At 35.1% G+C, this 11,347-nt stretch overlaps 1 protein-coding gene and 1 non-coding gene across 2 annotated transcripts; one reads left to right on the top strand and one right to left on the bottom strand.

Annotated features, from left to right (window-relative positions):
* Window positions 1–751: 751 nt before the first annotated feature.
* Window positions 752–1,882, bottom strand: LOC108332854 (uncharacterized). Its single transcript, XM_017568152.2, has one exon. The coding sequence runs from the start codon at window positions 1,880–1,882 to the stop codon at window positions 752–754; it is 1,131 nt and encodes a 376-aa protein (XP_017423641.2).
* On the top strand, window positions 1,389–1,495 carry LOC128194858 (small nucleolar RNA R71). Its single transcript, XR_008246307.1, has one exon. It is a non-coding gene; the product is annotated as a small nucleolar RNA R71 (small nucleolar RNA).
* Window positions 1,883–11,347: the final 9,465 nt, after the last annotated feature.

Raw genomic sequence — 11,347 nt, forward strand, 5'->3', positions numbered from 1 at the left:
CATCTTCCACAATTCCATAAGGATAAGTCATTGATCGGTCTGCCAATTGTAAAGTTATCATAGTGGGCTTTACTTCACCAATACCCAACCTTTTAAAAATGGACAAAGGCATCAAATTGATACTTGCTCCAAGGTCACATAATGCTTTACCCACAATGATGTTTCCTATCTCACATGGAATGACAAAGCTTCCTGGGTCTTTCAACTTGGGAGGTAATTTTTGCTGAATTATTGCACTGCACTCCTCTGTGAGCATAATTGTTTCATCATCTTGAAGCTTCCTCTTCTTTGACAGCAAGTCTTTCATAAATTTAGCATAACTTGGCATTTGTTCCAATGCTTCAGCAAATGGAATATTAATGTGGAGCTTCTTAAAAACATCAAGAAATCTTGCAAATTGCTTCGCCTGTTCTTGCTTCTTCAACCTTTGAGGGAATGGAATGGTAGGGACATACTCACGCATCTTTTTCTCACTCTCTTGATTTTTCTCTCCCTCTTCCTTCTCCTCACATTTTCTCTCAACTTCTTTTTCAGCACTTTCTTCTACTATTTCATCAACTCTTTTCTTTTTCTCTCTCTCCATCTCACTCTTTTTTTCATTCTCTAACACTCTTCCACTCCTCAATTGAATTGCCTTGCATTGTTCCCTTGGGTTTGGTATAGTGTCACTAGGGAATGTGCCAAGAGATCTCTCAGAGAGTTGTCTTGAAAGCTGACCAATCTGATTCTCTAAATTTCTTATTGAAGCTTCCTAGTTCTTGAAATTAGTCCTTGTCTCATTCATGAAATTTGAAGTCTGGTCCACAAAGGTAGAAGTTTGCATTGTTAACTTCTCTAATGCATTTTCCAACGTAGACATCTTGTTCCCTTGATTGCTGGGTTGAGCTTGATATTGATATGGAGGCCTTGGCGGGTTAGATTGGATTGGATTACTCCAAGGTCTCGTTTGTTGGGGTCTCCAATTTGCATTAAAGTTGTTAGAAAATTGATTCTGTTGTTGTCCCACTACATTCACTTGTGCCTCTTGTTGATTGGCCTGACATTCACCATTCTGATGCATTCCTCCACAAAAGTCACACACTGGAGATATTGTATTAACATTATTTGCTTGCATATTTCCCAACTTCTGAGTCAAATCAGTGATCTGTTGTGTTAACAACTTGTTTTGGGCTAGGATAGCATCCAAAGTATTAACCTCCAACACTCCAGCTTTTCTATTTTGACGATCAAACTGCATATTCACTGTGTTGTTTGCCATTAGCTCAAGAGTCTCCAAAGCTTCTTCTGTTGTTTTGAAATTGAATGATCCTCCACTTGCTGCATCCAAAATTGCTTTAAAAGAGGGTGAAAGACCATTATAAAAAATCTGCACTTGCAACCATTCAGGTAGAGCATGATGTGGACATTTCCTCATTAGCTCCTTATATCTTTCCCATGCCTCATATAAGGATTCAGTTTCTTGCTGCACAAAGGTAGTAATCTCGTTTCTCATTTTAGCTGACTTGGAAGGAGGAAAGTGTTTAGTTACAAATTTTGTAGCCATATCCTCCCATGTAGAAATACTCCCTTGAGGTTGTGATTGAAGCCAACCTTTTGCCTTATCCCGTAGTGAGAAGGGAAACAACCTTAAACGAATTGCATCATCTGAAACTCCATTAATTTTCAAGGTATCACATATTGCCAGAAAATTCTCCAAGTGAGAATTAGGATCTTCTGAATTTGCACCTCCAAATTGATTCTGTTGAATGACTTGCAACAATGCAGGCTTGATTTCGAAATTGTTAGCTTGAATAGGAGGTCTCACAATGATCCCTTGATAACTATTAGGATTTGGCATTGAATAGTCACGAAGAGTCTTTCTAACAAGTTCTTGGTCTGCCATTGTTAATGCCTCCTTTTCTTGTTCAATTAATCTTTCTTCTTGTCTTCTTTCTCTCTTTCTTCTTCTTGCACTACTTCTATTTCTTCTAGCAGTGCGTTCAATTTCTGAATCGAAAAGCAATTCTTCTGGGCCAACAGTACCTCGCATAAACAACTAAAACAAAAACACACAATACTGCAACAGAAATTAGGTGACAATAAAATTGAAAATAAAAAAAACTCAAAAATACGAACAAAAATTCCCTAACATCTACAACTCAAATCTTAAGCCAATTAGATCACTAATATCAACAGTAATCAATCCCCGGCAGCGGCGCCAGAAACTTGATGTACGTTTGGCAAGTGTACCAATCGTAATTGTAGTAACAAAATATCGTCCTTTGGGATTGAATGAGTTGAGTACCAGTTTACTAACTTACTTAATTTTGAGTGATGAAATTTATCCAGTGAAATGATGAACATAAACAAGTGATGGAAATTCAAATGATATATGTCAGAGCGGCTGCAGCGGAATGGTTAGCGTGGGAACAAACCAAGAGGGGGGGTGAATTGGTTATATTCAAATATTATCCCTTTTTAATATTTTTCTCTTAATTTCTTACTAAGCAGATAATTAAACTTAAATAACAGAGTAAGGGAAAGAGAAAAATTACACAGGTATTTTATCCTGGTTCAGATCACTAGGATCCTACGTCCAGTCGCTTATCTCAAACAAGATAAACCTTTTTCACTATCACAAAACTATTACAAATATTAGTCACACAGAAAAACAATTTGTAACAGTTTAGAAATTACCACCTCTCTTGAAACCACAAGAGATGAACTTACACCTCCTTTGAATCTTCACAAAGGATGATCACCTCCTTCGAATGCTTCACGAAGGATGATTCTCTTCCAGACACTTCCTCAAACACACCAAGGATGATCAAGCTATTCCTCTGTCACCGCAGTACCACTTCAGGACTTTGCAGACAAGAGTTTCCTTAGCTTCAGCAATTTCACAGAGTTCTCAAAAGAGTTCAGAGTACTTGAGCACAAGGGAAGAGTTGGAGTTAAGAGAAAATGAGAGTCTATTTATAGACTCATCCAAAGGCTCCTCCATTTTCGCTTTTAGACTTTCTGACTGTGTTAATCGATTAGCTACAGTGGTTAATCGATTAACAACCCAACGGATACTTCAACGGCTCTAAAAACGGCTAGTTTTTCAAACGTTCACCTTGTTAATCGATTAACAGCCCTTGTTAATCGATTAACGCTAATCGATTAACACCCTCTGTTAATCGATTAGCACTGCACTGCTGGGCTTCTTCATGGCGCACTGGAACAATCGATTAACAGCCCTTGTTAATCGATTAACGCTAATCGATTAGCACCTCTTGTTAATCGATTAGCACTGCACAGAATTTTGCTTATGGCTTATTTTTACATCACTTTTGAATGCATACATAAAACTACTAATTTTCCTATGTTCATACAATTATTACAAAAGATTACAAGTCTTCAAAGATCATTCTTCATGAGTCTTGTTTGTTCTTGACTTGATTTGGACATCATCAAAACTTCATCTTCATTAATTTGCTAACAATCTCCCCCTTTTTGATGATGATCAAAACTTTCTTGATTTAAAGCTTTTGGTAATAATCTGTATTTGAAACACAACTTAAGGAAGAAATAATTGTTAGGGTACTTAGAAATAAGTTTATTTAAGGCTTTAAATATTTCTCCCCCTTTTTGATCATTATTAAAAAGTGATGAATAAGTGCTCCCCCTAATTTGATTAGAAATTATACTCCCCCTTAATAAAAGCATGTAGGCATAGAATAAGAAAAGACAACATACATTTTATGGAATATTAAGATGCAAGCATACAAGGAAATATAAAGGGCACACACTAATAAAAGCATAGAAACATAAATTTCCTAGGGCTCATCATCGCTATCGGGTACATAGAGTTTTGCCAGTTTTTCATCAATCTCCTTAAGATGATTATCAATTGCATCATATCTAAGAGCATGATAAGCCATCATATCATCCATCCGTGATTGCTGCATAGAAGCCATATCTGCAATTTGTCTAGATATACTCTCTAGACTATATTCTTGGGGAGGATGGGATGGTCCAGCAACATTGGTTGGATGAGGCATAGGTATATCTTCATGTTCTTCAGCTGATGCATCATCTTCGGGTGCAATATCATCTTCAGCACGGATAAACATATTTCCTTGGCGTATAAATCCCATTTGATGCAAAGCTGATTCCTCAATTTCATGACTTCTTGAGACTGAGAGATGTTTCTCTCCGGTAACATCAACTCCTTTATACACACATATTAAGGAAATAAGGAGGGGATATGGAAGATGACTTCTATCATACCTCTTTGCCCGGACAATAGTGTCGGAGATAAGATCTACCCAATTGATTTTGAGATTTTGAGTAATGGCAGACATGATCATGAGATCAATTTCAAAGCATTGGGCTAGGTTTGAGCCTCTTGGACACAACAACCATACAATAAGATAATGAAGAACCCTTTCCTCCATTCTAAGATTTCCTACAAGAAGATATCGCCTATTTGGTAGAGGTTGTTGAGGGTTGCGCATGAAAGAACGATATGCCAAAATTTTGTTAAAATCACCAAAGTCATTTGGCACATGCATGGTATTTTCTAAGATGGGAAGATGAGCAACATTGGTCCAAATGTCATTATCCAGAATGATATCTATCCCTTTTACACGAGTGTAAATAATACCGTTTTGGGATTTTAGATTGTAGTAGAATACTCTTACCAAATCTGGATAGTATCTCCCTTGAAGTTGCAGTAGATGCTGTACACCTTGCTCAATCAATTGCTGAGAAAATTGAAATTGATGTGTGGTAAACCAATTGAGATCTACAAATTTTTGACGAAGAATCTTGCGTTCTTTCCACATTTGTAGATATTCTTCATGCTTTCCATCATCGGAAATCCACCCTTGAATATTCGGACCACGTGCAATAGGTGTGCTTTCCGAGCCATAGCTTCTTCTTCTTCTTCTTCTTGATGGTTCAGCCATGAGAGTGTGAAAGAAGGTTTGGACAGCAAAAGAATGGAATTTGAGTGAAAATGAGTAATTTTGAGTTGTAGAAGGATTGGTAGAGTGAGTGGGTAAAAATGAGAGATGAAAAGGGTATAAATAGGCTGAAAAACCATCCTCCAACGTCCAAAAATCTTAAAATAGCCGTTTATAGCCGTTACAACGGCTAGTTTTTGCAGTATTTACTGCCTGTAACGGTCGCTAATCGATTAACAGGGTGTGTTAATCGATTAGCGTTAATCGATTAACAGGGTGTGTTAATCGATTAACTGACGTTGATTTCCGAAAATCAGCAAATTGTTCTGCTTTTCAATTTTTAACATGTTTTAAATATCCCTAGATCTCTTCTAAGCTCATAGAATCTATCTTTAGGCAATGCTTTGGTGAAAATATCAGCTAATTGATGTTGGGTATCAATATATTCTATTTCACAATCTCCTTTTTGCACATGATCTCTAAGAAAGTGATGCCTAATCTCAATGTGCTTGGTTCTAGAGTGCATTATGGGATTTTTTGTAAGGTTTATTGCACTTGTATTGTCACACTTAAGTGGTATATGATCTAAGTGAATGTCATAATCTTCTAATTGCTGTTTCATCCATAAGATTTGTGCACAGCAATTTCCCGCAGCAATATATTCAGCCTCAGTGGTAGATAAGGCTACACAGGCTTGTTTCTTAGAATGCCAAGAAACTAAGGAGCTACCTAGAAGATGACATGTTCCACTAGTGCTTTTTCTATCTATCTTACAACCTCCATAATCAGCATCTGAAAATCCTACAAGACTAGGTTCCGTTCCAGATGGATACCATAAACCAAAGGATGCAGTTCCCTTAAGATATTTCAATATTCTTTTAACTGCAGTAAGGTGAGATTCTCTAGGACTAGATTGATACCTAGCACACACACAAACACTTTGCATAATATCTGGTCTACTAGCAGTGAGATATAACAAAGAACCTATCATACATCTATATTTGGTTTGATTTACCTCTTTACCTGACTCATCTTTGTCAAGATAGCATGAGGTTCCCATAGGTGTAGATGCTTCCTTTGCTTTGTCCATTTCAAACTTCTTAAGAATTTCTCTACAATACTTAGTTTGAGAAATGAACGTACCTTCTTTCGTTTGCTTAATTTGAAGACCAAGGAAGAATGTTAATTCTCCCATCATAGACATTTCAAATTCACCCTGCATAGTCTTAGCAAATTCCTCACAAAGAGATTTATTAGTTGATCCAAAAATAATATCATCAACATATACTTGAATAATCAAAATATGTTTTCCGACTCTTTTAATAAACAAAGTGGAATCAACTTTTCCTCTATTAAAGTCATTTTCTAAAAGAAAATTGCTAAGTCTTTCATACCAAGATCTAGGTGCTTGTTTTAAACCATAAAGTGCTTTCTTTAATTTATAGATGTGATTTGGAAATTTAAAATCTTCAAAACCGGGTGGTTGTTCAACATACACATCTTCTTTTATAAAACCATTTAGAAATGCACTTTTAACATCCATTTGAAATAATTTAAATTTCATTATAGATGCATAAGCAAGAAGTAGGCGTATTGCTTCTAACCTGGCAACTGGAGCATATGTCTCATCATAATCTATACCTTCTTCTTGACTATATCCTTGAGCCACAAGCCTAGCTTTATTCTTGGTGATGTTTCCATCTTCATCCAGTTTGTTTCTGAATACCCATTTTGTTCCAATTACTTGATGAGTATCTTCTCTAGGAATCAATTCCCAAACTTGATTTCTTTCAAACTGGTTGAGTTCTTCTTGCATTGCTATACACCATTGTTCATCTTGAAGAGCTTCCTTAATGTTCTTAGGTTCAATCTGCGACATAAAAGCTACATTCATACAAAAATTAACTAAATTTCTTCTAGTGTTTACCCCTTTTGATATGTCGCCAATGATGTTGTCCAATGATAATCCTCTAGGTTGTTGCCATATTTTGTTTAGATCTTCATCATCTTGAGGATTATTCATTTTCTCTTCATTGGTTGTCTTTTGCAAGTCTTCATTTTCACCTGCATCTGATTCATCTGACTCAAGAGGTTTTATCTCAAGGTCCACAATTTCATCAAAGACAACATGCACAGATTCTTCTATGTCAAGTGTTTTCCGATTAAAAACTCTATAAGCTTTGCTAGTTAGAGAATATCCTAGAAAAATAGCTTCATCGGATTTAGAATCAAATTTTCCTAAATTTTGTTTTCCATTATTTAAGACAAAACATTTGCATCCAAAAATTCTTAAATGTGAAACGTTTGGTTTCCTACCTTTAAAAAGTTCATAAGGAGTACATTTCAAAATTGGTCTAATAAGCATTCTATTCAATACATAACATGCAGTACTCACAGCATCAGCCCAAAATTGTTTAGGAACACTATATTCATTTAACATAGTTCTAGCAAGTTCCTCTAAGGATCTATTCTTTCTTTCTACAACTCCATTTTGTTGAGGAGTTCTAGGTGCAGAAAAATTATGAGAAATGCCATATTCTTCACAAAAAGTTTCAAAATATTCATTTTGAAATTCACCTCCATGGTCACTTCTAATAGCCTTTATTTTCAAATCCTTTTCATTTTGAACTAAATTTGCAAACTTTTTAAATTCTTTGAAAGCTTCACTTTTAAGAGTAAGAAAGAAAGTCCAAGTATATCTTGAATAATCATCCACAATAACTAAAGCATAATAATTTCCTCCAAAACTTTTTATCCTAGAGGGACCAAATAAATCCATGTGCAAAAGTTCTAAGGGTTTTAAACTAGAAACAATATTTTTCGAATGAAAAGATGATTTCACTTGTTTTCCCTTTTGACATGCATCACACAATTTATTTTTCACATATTTTAGTTTTGGTAAACCAATTACTAAGTCTTTAGAAATGAGTTTATTCAATTGTTGCATATGAATATGTGCAGCTCTTTTATGCCATAACCATGGATTTTCTTCTTTTACTACTAAACATGAAATATTCCTATTTGATGCATTTTCTAAATCAATCAAATAAATATTGTTATGCCTAATTCCTTTTAAAGCAATTTCAGAAGAATCATTTTTATAAATAGTGCAAGAATTTTGTTCGAAGGTTACCTTGAATCCTTTATCGCATAATTGACTAATGCTAATTAAGTTATGCTTTAATCCTTCCACATATAGCACGTCTTTGATCATCAAGGTATCTTCACTTCCAATATCTCCAATTCCAAGGATTTTTCCTTTGTTGTTATCACCATAGGTGACAAAGCCTCGTTCCTTTTTCCGGAAGCTTGTAAATTTCTTTTTATCTCCGATCATGTGTTTTGAACATCCACTGTCAAGACACCACATATACTTCCTTGGTTTTGATAATTCCTACAACATAAAAAGAACAAGCTATTTAGGTACCCAACTACTTTGTATGGGTCCTTTGGGTTAGATTTAAGAAGATTAAAATCATTTTACAACCCAAGCATATCTACCACTTGGAACACCATAATGCTTAATTTTACATTTGTTTGATGTATGACCCTTTTTCATACAATAAAAGCATGATGCAACATTTGTGTTCCTATAAGTTGTTCCTTTTTGTACCCAAGTTCTACGGGTTCTATGATTATGTTTAATTTTAGGAACATACTTATTTTTAACAACCTTATTTTCATTAGTTTTACTACATTCTCCAGTGGTTGTATTTTCAGAAAAATATTTGAATTTTATGCAAGATTCACATTCATTATTAGCAACATATTTTTCTTTTTCATAATATAAAACTTTACTTTTTAAATTTCTAATTTCTTCCGCTTGATATAAAAATTTATTTTTCAAACTTCTGTTTTCTTCAGATAAATTTGTAAATTCAGTTTTCAAATTATCATTTATTTTAGAGAAATTTTCAGAAGTAATTTTCAAATTTTTATTTTCTTCAAGAACATTTTCAAAATTTAATTTTACCTCTTTGAAATCCTTTTTCAATTTCTTATGAGCTATATCTAATTTTTCGGATTCTACTAATAAAGCAGCATAAGTATCATGCAATTCAGTTTCACTATCATATTGACTAGAATTATCTGAATCGTTAGATGTACTTACTTGGCTTCCAGAGTCATCGTCATCCGCCATTAGACATATGTTTGCTTCTTCATCAGAACTGCTCGAGTCAGAAATTGATTCGTTGTCATCGTCCCATGCGATGTATGCTTTCTTTTTCTTGAAGAACTTCTTTTCTTTCTTTTCTTCACCCTTCTTTTGATTTGGGCAGTATGCTTTTAAGTGTCCTTTTTCTCCGCAACCATAGCATCTATAGTTTGAGGAAGATCCTTGATTTTCTCTCTTTTCATTTCTGAATCTCCCTTTACCTTTTGATTTCATGAACCTATTGAACCTCTTGATGAGTAAACTCAAATTTTCATCTTCTTCTGAGTCTTCATCTTCCATTTTGCTTTTGTTCTTTTCTACCTCAGATTTGAAGGCTAGAGTCTTTTTCTTAGTTTTTGCTTCTTCTTCATCTAGTCTTCCGAGGTCAAGTTCATGCTCTCTCAACTTTCCAAATAATGCAGCCATTGTCATTGTGTTGAGATTTTGTGACTCAGAAATTGCAGTCACTTTTGGTTGCCAAGACCTGTCTAAAGATTTCAAAATTTTAATATTAAGCTCATCAGTATCGAAAGACTTACCTAATCCAATAAGATGATTTACGATGTTGGTGAAGCGTTTCTGAACATCTACTATTGTTTCCCCTTGCTTCATCCTGAACATTTCGTATTCCTGGATTAATGTATTCTTTCTTGCTCTCTTAACATCATCTGTACCTTCGTGGGTTACTCTAAGTACTTCCCACATTTCTTGTGCAGTTTTACAAATAGAAATCCTGTAAAACTCGTCAACAGTTAAAGCAGATGAAATAATATTACGAGCTTTTACATCATTACCAAATTTTCTCTTTTCTTCAGCAGTCCATTGGTCACGGGGCTTTGGTTCCTGCATATTGTTAGTTGGAACAAAAGGACCAGATGCAACGGCATCCCAAATATCTATATCAATAGATTCCATAAAAATTTGCATTCTTACCTTCCAGAATGCGTAATTTTCACCTGTGAATAGTGGTGGTCTATTGATAGAAGCACCCTCTGCAAAGGTTTGATGTGATCCCGCCATTTGAATGACTATCAAAGCAAGCTCTGATACCAATTGTCAGAGCGGCTGCAGCGGAATGGTTAGCGTGGGAACAAACCAAGAGGGGGCGTGAATTGGTTATATTCAAATATTATCCCTTTTTAATATTTTTCTCTTAATTTCTTACTAAGCAGATAATTAAACTTAAATAACAGAGTAAGGGAAAGAGAAAAATTACACAGGTATTTTATCCTGGTTCAGATCACTAGGATCCTACGTCCAGTCGCTTATCTCAAACAAGATAAACCTTTTTCACTATCACAAAACTATTACAAATATTAGTCACACAGAAAAACAATTTGTAACAGTTTAGAAATTACCACCTCTCTTGAAACCACAAGAGATGAACTTACACCTCCTTTGAATCTTCACAAAGGATGATCACCTCCTTCGAATGCTTCACGAAGGATGATTCTCTTCCAGACACTTCCTCAGACACACCAAGGATGATCAAGCTATTCCTCTGTCACCGCAGTACCACTTCAGGACTTTGCAGACAAGAGTTTCCTTAGCTTCAGCAATTTCACAGAGTTCTCAAAAGAGTTCAGAGTACTTGAGCACAAGGGAAGAGTTGGAGTTAAGAGAAAATGAGAGTCTATTTATAGACTCATCCAAAGGCTCCTCCATTTTCGCTTTTAGACTTTCTGACTGTGTTAATCGATTAGCTACAGTGGTTAATCGATTAACAACCCAACGGATACTTCAACGGCTCTAAAAACGGCTAGTTTTTCAAACGTTCACCTTGTTAATCGATTAACAGCCCTTGTTAATCGATTAACGCTAATCGATTAACACCCTCTGTTAATCGATTAGCACTGCACTGCTGGGCTTCTTCATGGCGCACTGGAACAATCGATTAACAGCCCTTGTTAATCGATTAACGCTAATCGATTAGCACCTCTTGTTAATCGATTAGCACTGCACAGAATTTTGCTTATGGCTTATTTTTACATCACTTTTGAATGCATACATAAAACTACTAATTTTCCTATGTTCATACAATTATTACAAAAGATTACAAGTCTTCAAAGATCATTCTTCATGAGTCTTGTTTGTTCTTGACTTGATTTGGACATCATCAAAACTTCATCTTCATCAATTTGCTAACAATATAAACAATGTTAGAGAATTGATTTCATACCTTTTCATATAATTTCCTCCCCTTTTCAATCGATGTGTAAATTATAATTATCCCCTTGAGTTTATTTAGAGCTTGTTTACC

The sequence above is a fragment of the Vigna angularis genome, chromosome 11 (assembly GCF_016808095.1).
Source record: "Vigna angularis cultivar LongXiaoDou No.4 chromosome 11, ASM1680809v1, whole genome shotgun sequence".
NCBI lineage: Eukaryota > Viridiplantae > Streptophyta > Magnoliopsida > Fabales > Fabaceae > Vigna > Vigna angularis.